The sequence below is a fragment of the Lutra lutra genome, chromosome 12 (genome assembly GCF_902655055.1).
Source record: "Lutra lutra chromosome 12, mLutLut1.2, whole genome shotgun sequence".
NCBI classification, from domain to species: Eukaryota; Metazoa; Chordata; class Mammalia; order Carnivora; family Mustelidae; genus Lutra; species Lutra lutra.
In genome coordinates this window covers 93,557,487-93,582,856 of record NC_062289.1, presented here as the reverse complement: position 1 = coordinate 93,582,856, position 25,370 = coordinate 93,557,487, and the positions used below count along the sequence as shown (strand labels likewise).

The following is a 25,370-nucleotide window of genomic DNA, read 5'->3' as shown; positions in this document are numbered from 1 at the left end:
GCTCTTTGTGCCTGGGTTTTAAGATTTGTCCCTGTCACATGGAAGCTGGAGTTATTATTCATAGTCTGTGAGATTTGGCCCATCTCAACTCTCTTCCTACCTCAACTCAGTTTGGAGTAAGAACGTGAGAGAGCCAGACATCCCCTTAGCTTCTAGGTAACCTCTCCCAACCAAGGGATAGTGCCCATGGAGGAACACAGTCTGGGGAACAGCAGGGCAGGGTAGGTGGAGACCGAAGCTTCCACTTTTGAAAAGGAAGATCAGTGGGGTGAGAGAGGGCAGTGAGAGGGTAGTGTTGGATCGCCTGCTAACTTGCTTGGTGACCACTTCCTTTCTGTTGTAGACGGAGACAAGAGAGGCAGCAGCCTTCATTGGCAGGCTTGTTCCGATCAGAGGTCGCCAGGTCATCCGTGAATTTTCCAGACACATGTGCAGAAGCACGGGATTTCTCACCAGGCTTATCCTTGGGAAGTTTAGACCAGGGGCGCCCAGGGCACAGCCCACTGCCAGGCGCAGAGCGGGCACGGCGAGTGAGGAGCGGTGGGGTTCGATGCTCCTGGGTCATGCGGGCCTGCCCCCCCGCCCCAGGCGGGCCTTTCCCATGACCCCACAGAGTGAGCCAGCATTCTCTGCCGACATTGGAGAGCCTGGCGTCCAGGGGAGTGAAGGATATAAATGTCTCCATGCACGGTCACCCAGATCTGCTCGTGAGAGTGTTGTTTCTGTTAGAAGACATTCCCTGTGGTTTAAATCCAAATTCCAAGCAAACTGGGCATTATGGCCCGGCACTGCTGTTGCCATCTGTCCTGGCTCTGCTGGGTTGGATTCCCAGGGCCTCAGAGTGTCTCCTGCAATAAAATCCAAATGAGCAGTGAGGTGGATACTTCCCTCCTCCCCATCAGTCTTCTGGTGGAACCAGCTGGGCCTGGTGGACGGAGGCCAGCCACACCGAGTCAAGCTGGAGTGCTGGGACCCTCTGCCGCCTGAGCCCCGGGCCATGGAGTCTTGGTGTCTGCTGGTCATCGTCTCAGTCCTGGGGTTGGTGGGCTTCTTGCCCACAGACTACAGGATCTTACTTTGTTTTTTTCCCGCCCTGTCCTACTCCTCTGCACCTTCTGGCCCTGCATGTGAGCTCTGCCAGTGAGGCCGACAGCCCGGAGGTCTCCCTAGACGCGTTTTGTTTCTGGGAAGTCCGTCTTTCCTGCCTTCTTTTCTATTGTGGTTTCCCAGTGTGACTCTGGTTAGCCAGAGCTGGGAGGACTGTGGCCTGCATCTGCTCCCTCCCTGTCCAGGATGAGGCTGATTTCCTGATGTGGGGAGTTGGCAAGGATCTGGGCTTCCAGAGAAGTTTGTCCTGCCCTCCTCAGGGCAGTGGCTGGAGGCGTCCTTCCTCTGAAGATTAGTGACACCATCCCACCAAGGCAAGCCACCTGAGAGTGTGGGGAGCTCTGGAGGGGCTTAGGGCTTCTATAGGTGTGATGGGCCCTCTCTAGACCATCTATCCTCTTACTTGGGACATGCCAGCCATCAGTTGTGACACCAGCTGCCACATGGCCTCTGGAGAATTTTGTCTTGCCCAGAATGAAGCAGATGGCTTCCAAAATTTGTGAGACCACAAAGAATAGGGCTGGATAGCATGATCCCTCTAGAGAAGTGAAAGTGCCATTGGGGGTCAACTGGGGAGCACGGGGGTAGCTGGTCCCGTCTTTCTCTCTCTCATCTTCCCCTTCCTCTCAGAGCTCTTGACCATCTCAGAGAGTGGTCCCAACTTTTGTTCCACCAGGACACACACTACAGGTGACTCTAGGGCAGATGAGAATCACCCGCTGTCTGTCCTTCCTGCGGGCATGCCTGGGACTCTGTGCACTGCCCATCTCTTTCTCTTAAGAAAGCAGATTGAGGGACGCTGGGTTGGCTCAGTCGGTGAAGCGTCTGCCTTTGGCTTTGATGATCTTGGGGTCCTGGGATGGAGCCCAGCATCTGGTTCCCTGCCCAGCAGGGAGGCTGCTTCTCCTTCTCTCTCTGCCTGCCCCTCCCCCTGCTTGTGCTCACTTTCTTTTTGTCAAATAAAAAAATACAATCTTAAAAAAAAATAAAGAAAGCAGATTGAGCACATGTGGGTGGACTGACAGTCATGGAGTAGTCTTGAACCCACTTCAGTTTATTTTCTAAAATGAAAAGCAAATCATTTGTGAGTATCAATAGTTTGTGGGGGTTAGCTGGCCAGTGGCAACCCTTCACAGCTAAGAGCCAGCGTGAGAACCAGCGTGAAGCCGGCTCCCAACTTGGGCTTGTGTTTCCCTGGTATGTTAGTGCATTCCTCACCCTCTTCCCCTAGTGGGAGGTGGGTACAGCGTTTACAGAGGGAGGAAGCTGGGGCCTGCCACTTTTTTGCTGGGAGGAGTTAGGCTCAGGTGAGACGTGGGCCTATCTGTAAAAGGAAGACCTAGGGGGCGCCTGGGTGGCTCAGTCGATTAGGTGTCCAACTCTTGGTTTCGGCTCAGATTGTGATCTCTGGGTGGTGGGATCGGGCCCTGCATGAGGCTCTATGCTCATCACAGTCTGCTTGAGATTCTCTCCCTCTCCCACTTGCACACACTCTTTCTCTTCCTTTCAAATAAAATTGTCATTTATTTATTTATTATTTATTTTAAAGATTTTATTTATTTATTTGAAAGAGAGAGAGAGAGAGAGCGCGCGTGTGAGCGAGCGTGGGAGGGGGAGGGGCAGAGGGAGAAGCAGACTCCCTGCTGAGCAGGGGAGCCTGGTGGCAGGACTCCATCCCAGGACCCTGAGATCATGACCTGAGTCAAAGGCAGACGCTTCACTGAGTGAGCTGCCTACGCGCCCCTCAAATAAATAAAATCTTAAAGGAAGACCTAGGTTGATTTTGGGTTGCAGAGTTTAGCCCAGATGCCTGTCCGTCCCTCAGTTGGCTCTTTAGCGAGTTCAGTGGAGCCCTGAGTAACTGTCTCCTGATGATCCTCATGCTGCCTTTGCCTGTTTCTGGTGGGGGCTGAGGAGCCACTGATCTGTGTGTGTCCCCCAAATGGTCCAGGCATCTCCCTCTCATCTGGGTAGGAAGGCTGCCTGGCAGTGAGGCCAGAGGTCAGTGCTTGGGCCAGCCCCGTCTTGTATCATGTCACTTAGAAAACACTCAGGCAGGTCAGCCCAGCAGCAGGTTAGCCTAGACCATGGCCCTGCCGCCTTCTCTGAGTTCTTGAGCTCTGAGGGCCTCCACGTGGGCTCAGCAGTGGCTCAGGACCCTGCCTGCGACTGAGGAGGAGGTGGGGAAGGGAGCGGGGGAAGAGAACAGGGAGACCAAGAGCAAGGGACCCCTGAGGAGGCAGCGGTGGAGCAGCACCCCATGGCCAGCCTTTTTGGATTGCAAGAGGGGCTCCGGAGACTGCTCTGGAAACAGGACAGTGGTGATGGGCGGAACGAGGGATGGCTACAGGAAGCGATCGCTCCTCTCCCACTGGGGTGTCATGGAATGAACGGGAATGAGTTTCTGGAGTCAGGCAGAGCTGCCCTCACCACAGACTCCGCTTGCCTGTGGAGCACACTCACTAGACATCTCAGCCTCTTTGTCCTTATCTGTAAGATGGGGTTGTGAGGCCAGTAAGGATTACTTCTCTCCCCCTCCCCCTGTCTGAGCTTCTTCCTGTCCCTGCGGCCCTGTCTTTGGGTTCCTTTGTGGCGCTCTGCTGGGTTTGGAGCCTCAGTGTTAGGAGCAGAGGCTGCTCTGTCCTGGGTTTGCTCCTCTGGGAGTTAAGAGGCTGAGAGCTTCTTTGGAGTTCGGGCAGCTCCTTCTGTTGTCGCCATTCCAGGTTCAAAGCCACAGGGCTCTCAGACAGCTGTGACTTCCCGGCAGGCAGGAGAGCTGGCATTGTATGTGTGTGTGTGTGTGGGTGTGGGGGGTGCTGGAGCCCTGCAGCTTCTCTCTTGCCTCTGTCCTTGCTCGGGAGTGAGTTGGAGGCTTCTGGGCTCAGCTGATTACTCTGAGGAGGACTTGGAAGAAACCCCAGGCACGGAGGGGTGAGGTCAGTAGTTTGCTCAGCAAGGAGGCCTGAGTTAGGGACGGGCCTGTCATAGCTCCCAGGATTCCTGGCCACTGTCCCTGGCTCCACCTCTGCCCCTCCCATCCTTAAGGGAGATGAAAACCAGTGATGTGGGTTTATCTACTGAGCGTCCCCTCTGTGTCACAGTGGGAGGGCAGAGGAGGGCCTCCCCAGCCACCACAGTGGCTCTTGCATGCTTTGTCATGGATTCCTCACCATGTGTTCTCTGAGTTCTCTGTGTCGCTGAAGCCCAGAATGATCTAGTTAAACTGCCACCCAGGCTGGTGAGTGGTGGAGACTCGGCGGGGGCCCCTTCTTTCCCTACTGCCACACTGCCCGGCGTTGGGATGCCAGAGGGTGTACAAAGAGCTATGTGACTGTCCCCACTCCCAGTGCCAGTAGAGCAGCCAAATTTGTGGTATGGACAGGGTGGCTTTATGTGTGGACAGTGGTGGCTTTGTGGTCCTGCTTGAAATTGTTCTGCAGAGTCCCCAAGTGCACGTGCAAAGAGTCTCCTTGAAGCCTCACTTTTTATCTTACAATTCATTTGCATTTTTGCCTTTGGCTTCATAAGGTAGCCTTGCTTGTTTTAGGGCAATGGTTTAAATTTCTTTCTCCTGAGTCAGTTTGATCCTCAGAATATATTTATCTTGAGGTTCCTGTGCCCCGGCCTCCATGTGTCCCCTGGGGTGTGTGGCTGTCCCGGTAGAAGATGGGGGGAGGCATGTTTAGTATTGTGAATCTTGGCACACAGCTGGGGAAAGGGAAGAGAGGGCCCAGTCTGTCTAGAGAGGCAGGTTGCCGTGAGTGTGCCCCAGGAGGAGGTAAACGCATGTTTCGGGCTGTATTCTGAGAAGCTCAAGGCCCGAATGCCGGCCCCTGGGCCTCTATCTTATCCTGCAGGCAGAGGGAGCCATCCGTGGCTGAGCACTGTGATTCCGTCTTGCCCGACAAACACCCACTCCCAGTAGGAAAGGCTCATGAGGGTATTTGTGCTGTGGATCTAGCGGGAGGGAAGGGAGTTCCTGCCCCAGGAACACAGGGTGTATGGTCTAGTGGGCGAGGCGACACACACCAGAAAGGGGGTTCCAAGAAGTTCATATTGCTGGTGTTTGCTGAAAGGGTCAGAGTTGGGGAACCTGGGTAGGGGGCTGCAGGCAAGGCTGAGAAGGGGGCTGAGCCTGGACCTGGATGCTGGTCTAACCTGTTGATGAAAAGAAAGGAAGCCAGTAATGGAGATGCACCCGAGAAGGAAGAATTAATTTGCCAATCAAGTTTGGGAGCTGGGGACGGCCGCAATTGTTAGGGTTGCTGTCAGGTAACCTGAAGGGCAGGAGGGAGAGAGCTGAATTCGGGAAATGGCCCAGTTGCCCGAGATCAGGAAGCTCTGGCCCGTTCTGTGGCCACCTCGGCCTGTGTTCCTTCATCAGAACTTGACCGGCAAAGAGTGGGTAACTAGGGCTGTGAAATCCACAAACATTTTGAAGAGAAGACCGTGGCTTATCCCTGCAGCAGGCAAACTTTTGAACTTTCTGTTCGGGTCTCTGCAGGGCAGATGACTCACTTCTGAGCCCCTCCTAACCTCTGGTGGTGATTAGCAGGACTGAGAGGCCCAAGGAGCCGCCCTGCCCTGTGACAGAAATGGGCCAACTGGCCTCCAGGAGCCTGATTGCCAGAGTGGTTGGGAGCTGGTGCGGAGCTGGTATGGAAGAGCTGAGAAAACTTCCAGGACCTGAGCCTCCTGTTTTTGTATGTAAATCCGTGTTGAAGGAAATGTGGGATGAGCCCGGAGTTGGGTCCTAGCTTGACTTTAAAAAGAACAGTTTCTGGATGACCCAGAGTAAGGTGAATGAAATCTGACCAATGGAATGCGTCCACGGTGGTTCTGGGCCCTCTGGGGGAGGGCGGGGCCTACTGATCCCCGACCAAGGGATGAGTTACCGACAGCAGAAAAGAGCCTGGCGTCCAGCCAGCTCAGTCCTGCTCCTGGGCCGGCAGGGAGGTGTGCAGGGGAGAGAGAGATCTGGGCAACTCCTCCCGTTGGCCACTGCCTGGGGAAGCTTCAGTAGCAGCCAGGGGCCTGATGGGGGGTGGGGTGGGGGCTGTGTGGGTGCCTGGTGCCGTTGCACTTCTTCCTGGAGCTCAGGGTGACTTCTGGAATTGCCTTTCTGCCTTCATTCTCTCGACTCTCCGGTTACCTGTGCTCTGTGACCTTGGGCACCAGCCAGGACCCAGTAAAGGTGACCCAGCCGGCATACTCATGTTGTATCAGCCCCTGTGAGGAAGGACTCTTCAGCAGACAGGAAACCACCCTCCTCTGGCGTGTAGGAAGCCCAGGGTAGAAATGCCTCACCCAGAGGGCACCTCCCAGCTTTCCCAGCAGCAGATTGGAGGACATCCCCCCCCCCCCCCCCCCCGCTGTTTCCCGTGTGTCACCCCCAGCCCACACTTCCTCTGGGGCTGAGACAGTAAAATGGCAGTTCCTGTTGAGCGAGGGATGAGTCAGCGAGGGAGAATGGTGGCTAAATCTTCATAACCTCCAGGCATGGCTATGAAATATTTAAATGACACTAAAGTATTGATTGTTTCTCATCATCCCCTTAGGGAGAGCAGTTCCTGTTTGGGATTCAGATGATAGCAATGCCTTGGATTTAGGCAAACTCCAGAAAGCCCAGAGATGCTGTCTAAGTCTTACCTGAAATTGTATTCTCTCCTCTCCGGAGCTTGCTCCCAGGAATTGGGTTCTGCCCATTTTACAGACAGGGAAGAGAGGATGACCGTGTGGACGGTTTGACCTGCTGCCAGGCACTCAGCAGGCTGGGCCTGGAAGCCTTGCATCCTGGCCTCTCTGCACTAGCTTTCTCTGCTCCCTTCTCCCTCCCTGTCTTCCTCTTGCTCACATCCCCTGGCATTCCAGCTTCTGGGGAGAGAGGCGTCAAGCAAGATGGACAAGTGCTCTCCAGAGCTTAATTCTTGGAATGGAGAGAGTTGGTGGACAAGGACCCAAACTGGCAGGGAAGGCCCCTCCAGGAGATGGACCTCCTCGTCAGTGTCCAGGCCCTGGGTCCCTGGGCCCTGTGGGGGGCAGAGCGGAGCTGGCCTCATTGGCCCTTACTGGTCACAGATCTGCCTTTCCTCCCAGGACAGTTATCAGGATAAATATACCCAGCTCCCCATTCCTGGGGAGTTACTCACCCAGTAAAAGTACCCTGCTGTGGATTAGATTACCTCTGCTCTGACTGTTCAGAGCAGCCCTGACTGCTCAGGGCTCGGGGAAGGGGGGGGACCCATCTTCTTGTCCTGCTTCCTTCCTAATCTGGAAGAGTCCCAGCAAAGGGGCTGAGAGGAGACCATCCTGGAGGAGCTGGTCCTGCTGTTTACATAACTCCTTCCTTAGGAAGGCCCGAGTCTGCTCACTGCTTGGATCCCTGAGCTTGGGCAGCTTCTCTTCTGACCCTTGAAGCCCCACTCCGCCCCCCAGCAGGTGGTCAGCAGGGGGTGGCTGAAACTTCCCTTTCCCAGAGTTCTGAACCTAGCAGGGTAGACAGGCCTAAGACTGGGCCTCTCTAGGGTTGTGGGAATGGGACTTGTGGACCCTCCACTGTCTCTTTGAGAGTCCGATCTCGTGTTAAATGGCAGGGATGGACAGACAGCTGGCCGCAGACTGCCGGGAAGGCCCTTGTGCTATGGCAGCCCCTTGCCTCCCGTGTTGGAGCTCTCAGGGCGGTGCTGGCTGCTCCTTCCTTCTGCTTGTCAGCTCCTAAGGACACCATGCCAGCCCCTGCCCAGGGTGACGAAAGCTGAGTTAAGGCCCGCGGGAAGAAGGTGGGTGAGTGGAGTCTGGAAAAGATTTGAGTTCTAACTGTGGGCTCTCCTGGGCCTCAAGAATGCAAGGCATTTTGAGGTGGGGTCTTCCTGGAGGCTAAAGGAGCCCACCTCTTCTAGTGGAGCCCGGTGCTGGGGGTGGAGAAGGATTGGGAGTGTTCCTGCCCCGTCGTGGAGACCTGATGGGGAGGTTTCTCCAGGTGGTTTTCTGTTCCCCAGAATAGTGCCCCTAACTGCTTCTCCGGGATTGCAGCATCCTCTGCCTCCCGGACTGGGTTAGGAAGGGGAGGTGCTTTCTCATGCCCCTCCAGGGCTACCCTTCTCTCTGGGAGCCAGCTCCCCTCAGGTTAGCATTTACTCAGAGTGTGCTTTCTTCCAGGACAGTGCTAAGCCAGCTCCGTGTATCCATTTTTTCACGATATTCCTTGCTCCTATGAGTAACATGGTAGAATTTCGGTCAGACAGACAAGGAGACTGAGGCACAAGCAGTTTGGCCACTGAGCAGAGTCTGTGTGACTCGAAATCTTCCTGTGTAAGTTCTCACATCTGGTGTCTTTAGAGCCTGGGAGGAGAGAATGGAATAGTCCTGGGTCCTCCCTCACCCACACCCCCCACCTCACTTGAGGGATCCTGGTGGATAGACCTTTATCTTCTGGCATCTGCCCAGCTCTGGGCGTGACAGTCTTTAGCACACACTCAGGAGAGGCCAGGGCTTGGGTAGGAGGAAGCCAGTTTTGTGAAAGGGTCTAACTTGTTTTTACACTTCATTGGGGGTGGAGGTGGAAAGGGTTCGTTGCATGTCTTTAACTTATAGGGTGTCATGTGTCAGTGGATCAGCCTAGGTCCCCAGAGTCCTCGTCTGGGGCACGTGAGGAGGGCCGGGGCTGCCCTTGTCCTGCATCCTCCGCCTTGTTTGGGAATGTGAGGGGCGCAGCTGCGGCTTGCATCCTGGAATGCAGGCAGACCGGCCCCTCTCTCTTCTCCCTCCCTGGGCAGCCAGCCTCTTAACCCCCTCAAACCCTTGCGGCTACAGACCCCAGGCTCCCGCCCCCTACCCCCATCGCCCGTCGGGTCCTCGGGATTACGTTTGGCGGGTCGCTGGGGCCCGGGGAAAGGGCGTCTTCATCTCGGCCTGGCAGCGTGCTCCGTGCCCGCCCAGGCAGCCTACCCCCGAGCGGCCTGCGGGTCCCAAGGCACCCCTGATCTGAGCGGCTGCTTGGGCCCAGGCCCTGCTGCAGGGTGGGGACGGGGCGCCCGCGGGCGCTGCGTCTGCGGAGGGGCGCGCGTCCCTGTGGGCCTCCGGATGCCCCGCGGGGCTGCGTCACTCTTTGGTCGTGCCTTCAAATGTTCGTGTGCCCCAAGCACGGGTGGCAGGTTTGGCACCTCCTTGTGCGCCTCCCGTAGCTGCTTCGTCCCTCCAGCTCACCGAGCTTTCTCGGGATTGAAACTTCCCCAGGGAGCCCGTGGCCGGTGGCCGGGAGCTCCCCGGTCTTCCCGGCTCGAAAATTCCGTGGTTGCGTGAGTTTACCTTGGGTTACTGCGCCCGCCGCCGGGAGCCGACGGGCCAATAGCGCCCTCTGGCGGGAAGCAGCGGAAGGGCCGCATCCCTTCCTCGCCGGGGCGGAGCTGGGTGTCCTTTGCCCCTGGTGGGCTGGAGACTTTGCACCCAGCCGGCCATCCCCTCCCCCACCTACCTGGAGAGAAGAGCCCCTCCCCCTGGCACACGCACATCGGATGGTCTCACCCGGAGACTTCCACTTCCCCTCTTGTGTGGGTGGAAGTGCCAGGACATGCATGAGCTGGTCCGAAGAGGCAAAATGCCTGCAGCATCTAGGGTGGTTTCTTCCAGAAAAGGGATGGGAAGCCCCAGGGAGCGCTTCCTTCCACAGGGTGGCTTGGGTGGTTCCAGTGGCTCTGACTTGTCCTCAAGGTTTTAGGACCCAGAAACTTAGTGGAGAAATGTTCAGGACATTCGGAGCCTTCCTTAGCCTGGAGGAAGGAGCCCCCCACAGCTTCCGGTCCTGCCTCTGTGTGTCTGGAGCTATCCTACAAACACCTTCTTTGGGGTCTGGGTGGAAGGACTCTGGATTCTGAGCCCGGCTGCCTGGTGTTTAGAGCTACGTACCAGGCAGTAGGTGTAGCTGAGGACTGGAGGACCCGCCCATGGGGTGCTGCTCCCAAGTGAACTTCCTTGAGCAGTCTTGCCTCTGCGGCCTCTGTTGACTCAAGCAGGGGAGGAGTTCGCTGAGTTTGCAAGGAGACTTTGGCCTGGAACCATTTTGCGGGCTTTCAGGCCATAGCAACCTTCTACACCCATAGGAATCCAAAGCAGAGCCCAGAGGCCTCCTTGGCTGCCTCCTATATTCCTTGCTCCCTTCCCTGAGGCGTTTGTGGGGGGCTTTGGGGAGAGAGTGACACTGTGCAGTCACTGAGCAATGTCCAAGGGTGCGGAGAGGGAAGGAAGCTATCCCAGAGGCCCCCTGGCTCGGGCATGGGCTCTCTCCCACTCGGGCAGACACACATTTGATCGCTTTCCCGCCGGCGTCCACACCGGCCTCCCTCCGACTGGTGCTTTATTACTTCTTTTCTCATGAGGCTTGCCCTTGGCACGTCTTGGATTCTGACCGTAGAAGATGTGGGAGTGATCGGTCCGGTGCATCCTACCCTGACCTCCTTGGAGGAAGGTGTTTTTCAGAATGTCACAAAACGAAGAAGATCTGATGTTTGTAGCTTTCCAGGGACTGTAGCCCCCACTGCCCCAGGTAGAGCTCCCACCAACACCGTGAGGTAGGAATGATGAACCCCAGCTTGTCGGGGCAGCTGAGGCTCAGGGATGGCCGCGGAGAGAAATGGAGGAGCTAGGACTCGAACTCCTGGAATCTTTTGTTTCTGTCCCCCTGGGACTGCTCCTTCTGACCAACAGATGTACCGGTGTTTAAAAGACCCCAGTGAAATTTTAAGCCAGACTTAGAGTCGGGGGAGAAGAGGGGCAGAGGGCAGTGGAGGCCCTCACTCGGGGGGTCTGATGGGATAGGTTATCCCTTTGCCTGAGAGACCCGAGTTCACATCTTCGCTGTGTCCTCTCAGCCAGGGGTTGGCAGCACAGGCGTGTGACTCTGCCTGCCTGCGCCTCACTTTTACCCTCCATGCTGGTGTTGCTGTGAGGAGGAAGGGAAGGAACACAGCATGAAGCTCCTGTTATTCCCACTGGGGCTGCACATGGTGCCTGCTCTGGGGAGCCCTGTAGGGTTTTCCAGCTGGCTCTGCCTTTGATGGAAAAGGGGAGACCCTACCCCTGCCGAACTGGGCCCAGGGCAAGTGGGGATGCTGTGTGAAGCCATGACACCAGGTGGTGGCCGTTCAGAGGCCACTGAGTTCGGCCCTGGACCCCAGTTCCTTTTCTGTCATCACCTAGGCACGTACTGACTGCCTCTAGTTCTGCTTTGCCAGAGACAGGAAGCCAGACTTATCTAGGGGATCTCGCGAGGGTGGGGGGCTGCAGGAACTGACTTTCCTCGGGAGTCAGGAGGCCCTTGTGCTGAGCTGCTGGCCCCAGGGTCCTGGGCCTTGTCACAAGCTCCCCCTCTGACCAGCTGGGTAAGAGCTGGGGGTAGGTGTGGCCACCCTTGGGGGTAGGAGGGCAGGGCAGGCAGCTGGGAGGTGTGGGACCCCCTTGGTTCCCTCTACTGAGCTGAGGTAGGGTTGGGGACAGGGCCATAAGGAAGGATCAGCCTGGGACCGGCACTCAAGAAATTGTACCATTGAAATATGGCATCATGTCGTGATCTCAGCAGACTGTTCCAGGCCAGATTTTGGGGGCTTGGGGCTACCGAAGAGCCACACAGTCCTTTCTTTCACTGGCTTTGTTATCTGGGCAGCTTCCACTACCTCTTGAAGCCCCTTTCCCTGCCTGTAAATGTAGGATCAGAATTCCAGCTTTATCTGGTATTAGGGTTCACAGAGAGACCCCATACCACGCAGTGCCTAGCGTGGTGCTCGTTACTAGTGATTGGCAGTAGATCCGGCCATTGCTTTCTGATACATAATATCCTAAGGGTGGGGGACTGACCCTTCCTGGCCCCCAGCGGGTCAGCAGGAGAGTGAGGGTGAGCAAGTCCTTGAGTATGGTAGGAATGAGGGTGTGGTGTTGGGGCCAGGCTCTCTGGGCTGGGGGGCTGTTGAGGGTCTCAGGAGGGGGGATTGAAGTTGAGGGGTTATCAGCAGTTCCTATGCCTGCCTCTCCTGCTAGGGGAGAACCACGGCCCCCCAGTTGGCCGCCTGGTGCCAGGGTAATGGAAGCTTACACTTGATTTGGCTCCCTTCTGCTGTTATAAGCAGAGTAGCGGGGCCCTGGAGCCTCTGGGGCCAGGCGGCTTGCCAGGCTTCCGCAGAAACAGCCTACAGAGCAGTCCTGCCCCCTGCTCAGCTGAGGGGGTGGGGATCCCTGCGCCAGCCTCCACCCAGCCCCCACCTCCCCACCAACCTTGAGCCTCCGCCTATAGCCCAGGGTATCGGAGGAGTAGGGAGCCTGGGGTTTTGCTTCCGCCTCGGCAGAGGGCCAGGTACCATACCCTGGAGAGCGCTCCCGGTGGAGGGGGTGCATTGCTGAGAAAGCCCAAGCTCCTGGAATTTCAGTGGGACCTGGCAATGCCTGTGCCTCTCCCCATGACGTGGGGCCCCTCCTGCCCATTCTCCCCGCCTTGCCCTGTGGAGTCGGAGTGCTGAGTTCCAGGCAGGCATTTCTGACTTCCAGCCAGCCAGCCGCACAGCCCTGTCGGCAGGGAATGCAGGTGCCCAGGCGCCAGAGGTAGGAGAGCCCCAGGGGCAGCCCAGGAGCCTCCAAGCACCTTCAGCCTTGGGCTGGGGAGAAGAGGTCAGTTTCAGAAGCTGGTTCTTTGCCAGGCTGGTCTGGGCTTCTGACTTCCTGCCCCGAGGCTGGTTATTTCTCCCAGGGGTGGGGCAGGTGCCCTTAGAAGTCATTAGCTCTTGGGTGCAGCGGGCAGGGAGGGCACTGCCACTGGACAGCGTGTTGCCAGGATCCCTGGTTCCTAACAGCTCTCAGCGTGTTCTCTCTGCAGACGCCTTGCTGGCTGACTTGGAGTCCACCACCTCCCACATCTCCAAACGGCCCGTGTTCTTGTCGGAGGAGACCCCCTACTCGTACCCAACTGGAAACCACACATACCAGGAGATTGCCGTGCCGCCCCCTGTCCCGCCACCCCCGTCCAGTGAGGCCCTCAATGGCACGATCGTTGACCCCTTAGACCAGTGGGAGCCCAGTGCCTCCCGATTCATCCACCAGCAGGTAAGGTGGGGACGGGGGCTGGGAAGACAGCCCGAGGCTTTGGGGCAGTAGGAGCTTGCCTGGCAGCAGCTGGGGGAGCCCAGGGAGGAACGGGATCAGGGGAATAAGGACAGGGGCCGGGAAATGGCTGGGTCTCCCAGAGGCCACGTGAGGGGGCAAGTGACCAAGTGTTAATCACCTGTCCCCTGGCCGGAGTGTGGAAATTCCCTGGTGAGACTGTCTGTGAGCAGGAGCCTCCTGGGGGTGACTCGGGTTGTTCCTTTTCCACCCCCTCGGGGGAGGCTCTGAGCATTCTGTTCCCTGCAGCCTCAGTCCCCGTCACCCGTGTGTGGCTCCAGTGCCAAAACTTCCAGCGCCTCCGTGCCCCAGGACGGCGCCGGCCCCCCGTGTTCCCGAGCTGGTGAGGAAGAGCACGTCTACAGGTACTGATGCGGCCCTCTGTGCGCCCCTTCCCCTCCTGCCTGGGAGGTCTGGGGCCAGGGATCAGGCCTGGCAGCGGCCCGCACAAGGCCCCAAGGCTCCTGGCCAGCTCGTACTGCCTTGGGCTGGCCTGGTGGCCTTCGCGTTGCTACTGCCACACAGTAGCAGGGTTGGGTTGTCACGTCAACTGTGTCGTTGAGGAACTGAGGCAAGACTTCCTTCCTCCCCTCTTCTCACCACATCCCTTCCCCACTGTCCCATCTCTTGCTGGGGGAGACTTCATACCCATTCCACCTTCTTCTCCTGGAGGTCTTGAGGCCGCCAAAGCTGGGGACGCCTCTCATAGTGGCCTCCCCTCTGCCTCTCAGTTTCCCCAACAAGCAGAAGTCGGCCGAGCCTTCACCCACTGTGATGAGCTCCTCCCTGGGCAGTAACCTTTCTGAACTTGACCGCCTGCTGCTGGAATTGAATGCGGTGCAGCATAACCCCCCGGGCTTCCCTGCAGGTAGGACTGGCTCCCTGGGCCCCCGGGGGCCACCTGCTGGCCTTTGGATCCCCAGAGGGGTCAGGGCTGAGCAGCCTTTCCCTCTCGCTCTTCCAAGATGAGGCCAACTCAAGTCCGCCGCTGCCTGGAGCTCTGAGCCCCCACTACGGCATCCCGGAGAATAACAGCCCACTGGGGGGCAAAGCTGGACCCCTGACGAAAGAGAAGCCCAAGCGGAATGGGGGCCGTGGCCTGGAGGATGTGCGGCCCAGTGTGGAGAGTCTCTTGGATGAACTTGAGAGCTCCGTGCCCAGCCCCGTGTGAGTATTGGTGGGCTCTCCCGGGCAGGGGTGGTCTTGCCCAGCCAGCGCTGTGCTCCAGTGTCTGTCCACTTGGCCCAGTTGTCCCCCGTTCCTTCTGCAAGGGCCTGTCGTTTGCCGGGCCCTGGACCAGGCCCTGGGGGAGCCACCAGCTTAGTGGCTGTCCTCATGGGCTTTGGACCACAGTGTTAGGGCTCGGGTCTCGGGTCTGTCCTCACTAAGTGCTGTCTCTCAAGCCCTCGTATCCCTGTCTGTAAAATGGGATGAAGGGATATAGAATAATGGCGAGTAAGACCACCTGCCTTGATGGGATGAGACCCAATAATCCACGTAAAGTGTCTGGAGTGGTTTCTGGCTCAGGCATGTGGCACACATGGCTCGTTACTAAATGTCAGCCTCGCTCCTGTCGGTATGTCATTGGGGCAGTCTCACAGGTCTGTACGGTGTTGTGCCTGGTGCTTGGGCTCGTTTAACAGGCGAGCTTGAACTCAGGCGCGGAGGACCACAGATGTTCTCCTGAGAAAGGGGCCGGTTGAGCTGCCCTCTTGTCCCATGCCAGTAGCTCACCTCAGCTTTGTCCCCGCGGCTGAGACTGGGAGCTGGCGGGTTTCTCCGGAGTCAGGCGGGAGGACCCCAGTGTGAGAGCTGAGATGTTGAGACCCTGGAGAGGAGAGGGCCGCTCTGGGGGGACACGGAGCTGGCCTCTGGGTTCCCGCTGACGCCGTGCCCGCCCCACAGCCCTGCCATCACTGTGAACCAGGGCGAGATGAGCAGCCCTCAGCGAGTCACCGCCAGCCAGCAGCAGACACGCATCTCAGCCTCCTCTGCCACCAGGGAGCTGGACGAGCTGATGGCCTCCCTTTCGGATTTCAAGGTGCCCTGAGACCCGTCTTCTTCCCTGCCCCCTCATTCTTCTTCCCCTCTACCTCGGTGTGAGTAGTTGGAGCGCGGGCCCTCAGTGTTTGGGTGCCTTGCCCTGAGCCAGGGACCCTGCGGTGCTCTGATCTCACCAGGGTGCCGGGGAGGGAGGGTCACACCAGGCTTCACTCACAGCTGATGAAGGCAGAGAAGCACTTAGCAGGGAAATTCCTTCTTCCTGGGTTGCTCCCAGGTCCCAGCCACCCAGGCGAGGGGATCAGGAGGCTGAGACAAAGGGTTCTGTGTTGATGGTTGCTCTTGGTGGGGGAGGGCATTCTCTGCTGGGCCGTGTGGGACTGGGATCCTGTGCCTGAGAGGTCATTTGTCCCGGAGCCCCGTCTCCCACGCTGGCTGGCTGTCCTCAACAGGTCCCTCTTCCTTCTGCCTCTGGCTCCAAATGCACAGGTCTCCTTTACCAGCCTCCCTCCATCCTTCCCCATACCCTCCACAGGCCCGAGTCCCCACAGGTTCTATCTGTGGGAGACCTAAACCCTTCAGGTTCCTGGGCCAGTCCTGCAGGAGGCATCCTTTCCCCTCCTGTCCTGGGCCTCTCAGACCTGCCAGACCCGGATGTTTCGCGTCAGCGCCTCGGTGGGGATTTATCCTGCCTGATCTCCCGCACTTGCTGACTTCACCCTTCCACGTGGGTCTGCCTGGGACCTTTGGGGCATGAAGTAGGGAATCTGAGAAGGGGAGCAAGCCTCCTGAGTGCTCTTGGCCCCGAGGGCGGTACAAAGAGTCCCTCCAGCTGGGGGGTTCATGGTGGGGGATGGGAGCTTCCGGGGCTCGTGACCCTCACGTGCCATTGGTTGTGGGTGGTGAGTGGCCACCATCAGAAACAAGTCCCTTGGACTTTGGTGTTGGTCTTGGGGAGCCCTGCACTACCACCCTTTAAACTGTTTTTACTTTTTTTTTTCCCTAAGATTATTTGAGGGGGCGGTGAGTATGAGCAGGGGGAGGGGCAGAGTGAGAGAGAAAGACATTTTTCAAGTAGACTTTTTGCTGAGCAGGAGCCTGATGTGGGGCTTGATCCCAGGACCCTGAGATCATGATCTGATCCGAAATCAGGAGTTGGACGCTTAACTGACTGAGCCACCCAGGCGCCCCAGTTTTTACTTTCTGAGACAGCCAGCCAACGTCGTAGTGCCCACAAGCAGCTGCACTGGTTCTAGCTGTGCTCTGAGATGAAGGTCTTGGGGGATGCAGGAAGGCTAAGATTGTCTGGGGGAGACAACCGGGTTGAGCCAGGTTTGGAGGAAGCAGAGCTGCTGCCTGTGGCTGACTCTTCCTCGATTGGGCTTGGGCTGACCTTCCTGGTCACTGGTCTCCATGGTCCACCCTCTGGAGCCTTTTCTCCCTTGTCCCTACTCTGACTAGGGTGGCCCCGCAGGCATGGCACAGTGGTGGCTCTTTGCTGCCTGGGTTTGATGGGGGCCAGGAATGTGGAGCCCAGGAAGACCTTTTTGGGGTCTGAGTCTTTCTCAGGCCAACCCTCGTGCTTCAGCTTCTCAGCGCCCTTAATCTGGTGTTGGTCAGTGTAGTTGGTGGCTCTCAGTATCCTCAGGCCAAGCCCATCCCTTGCAGAGAGCACCTCTCCTCACCTCTCCCATCTCTCTCTCCTCTCCTTTCTGCCTTTTGTTTTTCTCCTCTTCCAGACCAGCTCCTCTGCTGTGGCCTTGAGCTCCCTGGGGCTGCTGCCCAAACCAGCTCCATCCCCACGCCACATACCTTCCCCTTCTCCTCCTCCTCCTGGGCCCTCTCTGTTCTTACCATCCACTCCTAAGCTTGCCTCTGGAGGTCCTGCTGCCTCCCAGGAGGTCCTCTGCTTGGAGGACCCCAGTAATGGGCAGGGCCTTCGACTTCCTGTGGCTGCCCTCCAGGTGACACCTGACACTCCCAGCACAAGGTCTTCTTCTGTGGAGGCCCCTCTGGAGCTGTTTGGTGCAGAGAACCAGGCTCAGGTTTGGAGAGACCTACCAAGCCTTACAAGTGAGGTTTCCAGGGCGCCCCATTGCCACACAGCACCCCGCCAGGCTGGGCGTGCAGGTCCCGAGGAGCCTGGAGACCCCAACGGGCTGTTGGCCAACCCTTTGTACCCAGAGGAAGCCATGGCTGCCGCTCTGGAGCATCCATGGGCTTTGGAGGCGCGTGAGATCCCCCACGGAGCTATACCCAGCTCTCCGGAAGTAACTGAGCCAGCTGTACTGGCCGTGGACCGTCAGGCTATCTTCCCAGATACCTGGAGTCTCACAAAGGAACGTGGACAGCCGAAGCAGAGAGCAAAGCCAGAGCCAGGGGAGCTGGAAAGCAGCTGCCCGGCCCCAGTTGATGAGGAGCAGTTAGGTGGACAGACACCCATGAGGGGAAGCCTGGTCAGGCCAACCCAGGGACCCGAGACCCTCAGGCGGCCGGAAGGCACCACCGAAGCTGCTGCCCAGGCCCAGAGGGAACAGCCGGAGCCTCTACCTGCCGTGGTCACGGACACGCCCAACACCACTGAGAGGATTTCCGCCTCCGGCCAGGCAGGCGCAAGCTCGCACCGCTGCTAGGCATGGCCCTTGGCTGGCCCGAGTGTGGGCCGCTCCTGGCTAACCGCATGCGGCCTCCCTCTCCGTGCATGTCTGCTTGGGCAGCAGATCCCAAGAGCGCACGGCCTCAGACCCTGATGACCGGGAGTGGGTTCTGTGGGGCCAGTGGAGCCTCCAGGTCCTGGAAATTCTCTTAGTGACAACCCTCTTTTTGCTTGTTTGAAGGCTCTTTCCTCTAGATGGGCTACCCCTCACCTCTTGACATGATGTGTGCGAAATGGTTAAAAGCATGGGCTTTGGAACCAGATAGTCCTGAATACAAACCACGCTTCTGGTATTTGCTACCCTGTGTGACCTTGGGCAAACCCCCACCAGCCTCAGCTTTCTTGTCTTTAAAATGGGGGTAACAGTAAGGGGGCCTCGCTGGCTCAGTCAGTAGAGCATGCGACTCAATCTCAGGGCCATGAGTTTGGGCCCCATGGTGGGTGTGGAGTCTGCTTAAAAAAAAAAAAAAAGAAAAAGAAAATGGGGGTTGTAATAGACCATTTCCCCCCACCGCTGTCCAAGGACTAAATGAGGCAATGTCTGTAAAGTGCTGAGAACACAGCACGTGGTCCCCTATAAGCCGTGGCTGATGTTACTGTTCTTACTGGCTTCTTGCTTAATGAAAATTTTATGTCCTTTCCAAAAACAGACTAGAGCAACAGCAAAAAAACCCAAACAACTACAAGTGAGGTTATAATATACACCAGGAAAAAAACTAATTAAAAGATGTACTGGCAGAAAAGATCACATTTTTCTATTACAGATCAAAAAAAAAAGAAAGAGTCTTATGCCTTTTCAGGAATGTCCACCCCTTACATCCTTATCCTTTCAAATAATCTTGGAATAACCCTACAAGGCAGCCGAGAAAATACTCTAACCCCATTTCAAGGATGGAGATGCTGAGACCCCTGGAAGTGAAGTCTTGCCCAAGGTCATTGCTGACTTGGAGATGAAGTGCCAGGTGGAGGGAGGCCGCTCTGCCCCCTGCCTCCACCTCAACCCTCTGCCCCCTGCCTCCACCTCACCTCCGCTTAGCTCCTCTCTGGCAGTTGTGTTCTGCCCTCTCCTGCCCGCGGCACCTGAGTGTGGACTGAGCAGCTTTGGCTGAGCCCAGAGTGGGACAGTGACAGCTTCCCCCTCCCCCCTTCAGATCCGCTCTGTGATCAGGAGGAGCCGGGAGACGGGCCACGCACACCCCATGTCCCGGGAGCCCTCCCCTCGCCGCCGGTTAGACCCCGCCACCCTGAGCAGGACCCCATCCCAGGAGCGGCTCATCGCAGAGCTGCAGGGTCGGCTGGGCATCCAGCCGGAGGCAGAGGAGGCAGCGGGGGCAGCGGGGGTCTCTGCCAAGGACTGGCTGACTGAGGGCGTCATCATCACTGTGCAGCCTCGTGGGAGGCGGGCTGGGGGGCAGCTTGTAGAGAAGGTATCGAGGAGGTGCCTGGGGCTGGGCCAGGGCCAGGCCAGTAGGCATCCTGATTCTTGCCCAGGATGGCTGGAGGGGAGATGTGGTGTGGAAAGGAGGGTGGGGGGAGGGTCTTGCAGCCTGTGGCCGAGTGAGGCTGGCCTCACTCTCGGTGCCAGGGTGGGAAGGCCCAGGGGGAGCCTGGGGATGGCATGCTTCCTGCTCTTACGCTCTGCTTCATCTCTCTCCTTCCTTTCTTCTTCCCAGGTCGTCTTCCCTCCTGGCTCCCCCGTTCCCCTAAGAAGAACCTTCCCTCTTCTGACTTCTCCTCCTCCTCCTGTCTCTTTGCTCCAGCGGCACAAAGACACTTCAGCCAGCAGCCCTTGTCCCTCACCCAGCCTGCCCGCCCTCTCTTCCCTGGGGCCCTCCGCTCTTGCCCGAGGTTCCCCTGGGGTCCCAAGTGCTGCGGCAGGGCTTCGGGAAGAGGGTGTGCAGGGCCCCACCCCGCCCCCTCCTGCACCCCACACTTGGAGGTCCGTGGGCTGCCAGACCGAGGAGGACCCGCTCTTCCCCCCGATGCAGGCAGGCCTCCCTGTCTCCGTCCCGCTGCCTGGGCTGTGTTCCCGCACTGCACGCTTGGGGACACACACACACACCCCCTCTCTGGCCCTCCGTCCATGAGTCAGGACAGTATCACAGTCCTTCCTTAGACCTTGCCTTGACCCTGGGCCCTCTCAACCTGCTGTCAGCGCTCCCAGCCCCTTGATGTCAGCTGTCCTCTTGCTTCCCAGTGGGGCTTCTCTCTGCCTGCCCCTTCCCCATGTCCCTTGGTTCTGTCTCAGGCTCCTCTGAGGAAGCCATTCCCAGAAGGGAAACCAAACCTGCTCCTCCCGCTCCAGCCCCCAGGCCAGTACCTGGAAGGCCACTGTGCTCTCAGCCCTGTTACCTTCCTTTCCGTTGTCCGTGCCTTTAGTTGGCTTACCTTCTGCCCCTTCTTCATCTCTCCCCGGGCCTCTCTCTCTGGGTCATTATTCTCTAGACTTTTCCTCCTCATTCTGGTACTGCTGGGGGTGGGGGTGGGGTGGGGTCCTCTTATTTCATACCAAATTCCCTTTTGTGAAATGTTCCCTAACGAGGTCTCCTTTTCTTTCTTTCCTTAATTAAAAACAATTTTCTTGTCCTCGTTTCCTCCCCTATCCAAGATCCAGGGCCTGGAACAAATGGCGGATGGAGAAGCGTGGGCGGCCGGCTGGCCTCCGAGCGACAGGCAGAGCAGTCCCGAAGGGCAGGACGAGGGAGGGGTCAGTGCCGAGGCGGGGGCGCCTAGGGTCCTGCTTGCCTGTTTTCTGGGCCTTGGTAGGCCAGTGGGGTGCCGCAAACCCCTCTGATTCCCAGGATATCTTGTGGATGCCACTCCCACCCTCGGGGCTCGGGGCTCTGGGGGCCCTGGACGAGGTTGTGCCGCTTGCCTCCGACAGCCCGTCTGCCCAGGAGGGAGAAGAGCCCCCGGTGCCGCGGTGCTGCGAGGCCTCCTCCCCAAGCCTGAAGTCCTGACCACCTCTCTCCCTGTCTTTGCAGTTCATGGCCCAGGGGAAGACGGGGAGCAGCTCTCCCCCTGGGGGGCCCCCAAAGCCTGGGAGCCAGCTGGATAGTATGCTGGGGAGCCTGCAGTCTGACCTGAACAAACTGGGGGTCGCCACGGTTGCCAAAGGGGTCTGCGGGGCCTGCAAGAAGCCCATCGCGGGGCAGGTGATAGAGGGGGAGGGGAGCAGGGGAGGGAAATTGGTTCCCCTGGGCCCCCCGGGGGGGGGGGCGCTCCGTGGCAGGCCAGGGCCCTGAGCCTCGTTCTGCCTCTTTCCCCAGGTCGTGACCGCCATGGGAAAGACGTGGCACCCGGAGCACTTCGTCTGCACCCATTGCCAAGAGGAGATCGGATCCCGGAACTTCTTTGAGCGGGATGGACAGCCCTACTGTGAAAAGGACTATCATAACCTCTTCTCTCCGCGCTGCTACTACTGCAATGGTCCCATCCTGGATGTGAGTCCGGGCGGGCGGCCTGGCGGGAGGGCAGGTGTACTGCCCAGTTCTTTCCTGCTGCTGCTGCCGTCTGATGCTAAGAGAGGTCACTCATGCTTGAGCTCACACAGCTAGGAAATGGTGGGGTTGGGATTCAAACCCAGGCTAGATTCGGGGCCCTTCTACCTCCCTCCCACCTCCCATCCTAGATTCCCTGCTGCGTACACTCCAAGGCTTAGGAGCCATGGCCTGATAAATAGAGTAGAGTGCTGGCTCCCTCCTTCTCCTGCTGCATGATGTGGAGAGAAGCACACAGCCCCTTGGAGCCTGTTTCTCCACTTACAAGATGGGAGTCTGAATAGAACCCATGACCTTGGGGTGCCTGGGTGGCTCAGTCATTAAGCGTCTGCCTCAGCTCAGGACATGATCCCAGCCAGGGTCTTGGGATTGAGCCCCGCATCAGGCTTCCTGTTCAGCGGGAAGCCTGCTTCTCCCACTTGCCCTGCTTGTGTTCCCTCTCTCTTGCTGTGTCTCTCTCTGTCAAATAAATAAGTAAAATCTTAAAAAATAAATAAATAAATAAAAGAACCTATGACCTTAATCACATGGCAAGATTCAGGAGAGAGTATGTCGAGAGAGTATGTCTGGCATGTCAGATCCCTCCATAAACTGGAATTCCCAGTGGTAATCAGAGCGCATTGAGCACAGACTTGATCTCTGGGTGGGGGAGGGAGTGGGGGTGGAGGTGGGGGGGTGGGAAGGACAGTCTTGCCTGTGGGTCTCTGCTGTGGGATCTGTCCATTGGGTCGGCACCTGGGCTCTGATCCCACACTTTGCTCTCACAGAAAGTGGTGACAGCCCTTGACCGGACGTGGCACCCCGAGCACTTCTTCTGTGCCCAGTGTGGAGCCTTCTTTGGTCCAGAAGGTATGACCAGCAGGCAAATCACCTTGCTGGATGGTCTCCTCCCCCTCCCTTCCCCCTTACCCCCAGCGCTTGGGAGGCAGGGGCAGGAGACTTTGCTGCTGTTAGAGTCAGGATGATTCCATCTCTAGAGGCCCTCACTCGGCCCCCTAAACCCCTGTTTCTCAGGGTTCCATGAGAAAGACGGCAAGGCCTACTGCCGGAAGGATTACTTTGACATGTTCGCGCCCAAGTGTGGCGGCTGTGCCCGGGCCATCCTGGAGAACTACATCTCGGCCCTCAACACTCTCTGGCATCCTGAATGCTTTGTGTGCCGGGTAAGGAGCCCCCCTCATCTGGAGGGAGCTGGGAGTGGGCAGCTGGGAGAGAAGGTCCGCACCCCCCACCCCCTTGTGCTCTCTGGATCTAACACAGGGGTTATTAAAGGGGTGAGCAGGTAGGAGTGCAATTCTTCAAGTTCAGAGGGTCTTGGGCCAGGGCTCACAATGAGGTTGGGAGAAACCAAGAGGAAGGGAGACAATGTCCCCCAGCCTTGTCCTGTGCGATGGCCCTGGGACTGGTCATGTTCAGCAGAAGGGCGTGTGAGAATGAAATGAAATAATCTTGTACCAGCTTCAGTGGAAACAGGCAGTGGTCTCCAAACTGTATTTTGGTGGTAATGGGAGTCCACAGACGTTAGGGATCCAACAAGGGTTCTCAGACCAGATACGTTTGGGAAACTGCTCACTGCAGGACTTCTCAGTGCCTTTTATACCCAAGTATGCAGGTTGGTTTCTGGGCACATGTTCCAGCCACCTGCTCAGGAGTCAGACCTCTGTTTGAATCCAGGCTGTGCAGCTTAATAGGTGCGTGACCTCAGGTGAGTCACTGAACTTCTAAACCTCAGTTGCCTTTGTTGAGAGAATGCAGTTAAGTGTTTAGTGCAGCACTTGGCACATAGGAAGCGCTCAGCCAGCAGGAGTCATGAGCGTGACTGTGTGCTGCCCATCCCAGTGGCAGCTGTCCCAGCCCCAAGCCCCAGCCTGAGCCCCTCACCCTCCGCCCTGCCCCCTCTTCTGCCTGGCAGGAGTGTTTCACGCCCTTCGTCAATGGCAGCTTCTTTGAGCACGACGGGCAGCCCTACTGTGAGGTGCACTACCATGAGCGGCGAGGCTCACTCTGCTCCGGCTGCCAGAAGCCCATCACGGGCCGCTGTATCACCGCCATGGCTAAGAAGTTCCACCCTGAGCACTTCGTCTGTGCCTTCTGCCTCAAGCAGCTCAACAAGGGCACCTTCAAGGAGCAGAACGACAAGCCTTACTGTCAGAACTGCTTCCTCAAGCTCTTCTGCTAGGCGCCTTTCTTGGCCCCTCTGCCCCGGCCCAGCCTCCCCAACTGCTACTGTGACCCAGAGGCCTTGCCCTGAAACTGGAACGCGCGTCCTCGGCTGGTACAGGATGGCAAGAGGGCCTGCTCTTCTTCCCCCACCTGCCAGAGCCACGGCCTTCCTCCTCCTGCAGCCTTCCCCAGGCCGTCAGCTCTTCATGCTCCCTGAGAGGTGGAGGCTGGAGGGCCCCGCCCTGCACTGTGTGTGTCCCCATGACCCCGCCTGGCCTGGCCAGCGCCCCACACTGGAGCCGTCTCTTACTCATACTTTGGCAGTGGAGCAAGGGGGAAGGGCAGGCAGGGTCAGATGGGGTCTTTTTTTATCCTTCTCCCCCCATCCCGACCTCATTATCCTTGTCCTGAGAGTACTGGGGGATTCCGGCTCCCTTCAGACAATGCCAGCATAAATCCATCTGTCCAAGGGTGGAAATGTTCGAGGGGCCGCGGAAGGTTTCTTGTGCTCCTCCTGCCCTTCCAGTGTCCCCAGGCCTAGGCCCCTCCCCCCTCCCCCCATAACTGCTCTGGTTCTACTGAGAAAGGCCTCTCCAGCAATAATGTTTTATAGTCACTTCCTCCGCCTCTGGGACGGCGTGAGGTGGGGAGTTTCCCCCTGTGCCTGGACACTGTACCGACTTTGATAGATTTCTACACTGAGGTTTGAATTCATATCGTCTGAGTTGCTTTTACTTCTCTATACAACATGATTTTGAAGAGATTTTAAAGATGTCCCCTTTTGTACTCTCCTCATCCATGGCCACTGGTCCTGTTGGCATCAATGGCTGTGGTGTGGGGTTTGCCTTGTACTGAGGGCTTGGGGTGGGAAAGCAATTTGTATTTTATTTTTTCTTAGCACAAGCAGGTGAACTGGGAGCAGCTCTGTGACTCTCCTTCCTTAACTTCACAACTCACCAGGACTGTTTTATAAACTGCTGTATTTTAAAACCCCTTCCTGGATACTACCTGGGCCAGCAAGCTCTTAACTGAAACTGGCCTCAGGGTGTCTTGCCCTTGGGGGCCTAGAATTCTGAACCTCATCCGTCCTGTTCCTGAGGGAAGAGAAGGGGAAAGTACACTTTGGGGGTGCTGATTCCTGTCTAAGTAAGCCATCAGGAGCATTTGCTCCCCTGTGAACTTTTTGGCAACAAAGAGAACCCAGCAAACATCTTGGCCTCCTCACCGCTTCTCTGTGGCTCTTCTGCCTCCTCAGGAAAGCTGGTATCTGGTCTTGTTGATTCCACTGGCGCCATCACTTCCCCAAATTTCCTGCCCTCCCTGGAGACTGGAGGTTTGGGGAAAAGGGCCCAGGTGGTTGCAAGGGGGGCCTGATAGGACTCGGGGCAGTGGGATAGGATCCTGCTAAAGTAGTGGGACACCCCCAGAGTTCTGGCCCTCACAGATGAAACAGGAGCAGGCAAGCCTGGGGTTCTGGGTCAGCAGAAAGGGGCCCCTGTGGGGTCTAAAGTGAGGAAGATCCAGACCACTCCACTAGACTCACAGCAGAGGCTGAGCGTGCGGGGGTCTCAGAAGAGGGTCCCCTCCTTCGAGGCAGGACTGGGAGCAGCCCTGGTCTGAGGAGGTCAGCCAGGCCCCTCCAAAGGTCTGATGTCTTCACTTCCACCCATAGGCCTTATTGCTCTGTTTACAGGGACCTGCCCCAGGCCCCTCCCCTAGGGGGACGGGGTTTCTGGGGTCCACCCTCTGCGTCAATGGTTATTTGATGATTTTATTTTATTTTTTTCTCTGTAAACTTCTAA

At 57.7% G+C, this 25,370-nt stretch overlaps 1 protein-coding gene across 6 annotated transcripts in view; it reads left to right on the top strand.

Moving 5' to 3' along the window:
• PXN (paxillin) overlaps positions 1–24,059 on the top strand; it is a 46,053-nt gene extending 21,994 nt beyond the window's left edge. Inside the window, exons 2-15 of one of the 6 annotated variants that reach the window (XM_047696954.1) lie at positions 12,965–13,191; positions 13,498–13,613; positions 13,980–14,116; positions 14,214–14,415; positions 15,154–15,289; positions 16,989–17,855; positions 19,057–19,332; positions 19,579–19,893; positions 20,514–20,612; positions 20,890–21,060; positions 21,175–21,348; positions 22,173–22,254; positions 22,420–22,568; positions 23,318–24,059. In XM_047696954.1, coding sequence (XP_047552910.1) covers positions 12,965–13,191; positions 13,498–13,613; positions 13,980–14,116; positions 14,214–14,415; positions 15,154–15,289; positions 16,989–17,855; positions 19,057–19,332; positions 19,579–19,893; positions 20,514–20,612; positions 20,890–21,060; positions 21,175–21,348; positions 22,173–22,254; positions 22,420–22,568; positions 23,318–23,584 — 3,218 coding nt within the window. In that variant the 3' untranslated portion in view covers positions 23,585–24,059. Of the gene's footprint in view, positions 1–12,964; positions 13,192–13,497; positions 13,614–13,979; positions 14,117–14,213; positions 14,416–15,153; positions 15,290–16,988; positions 17,856–19,056; positions 19,894–20,513; positions 20,613–20,889; positions 21,061–21,174; positions 21,349–22,172; positions 22,255–22,419; positions 22,569–23,317 lie in introns of all 6 variants that reach the window. The other 5 variants (XM_047696956.1, XM_047696955.1, XM_047696953.1 and 2 more) reach the window with 5 other exon arrangements.
• The last annotated feature ends 1,311 nt before the right edge of the window (positions 24,060–25,370 follow it).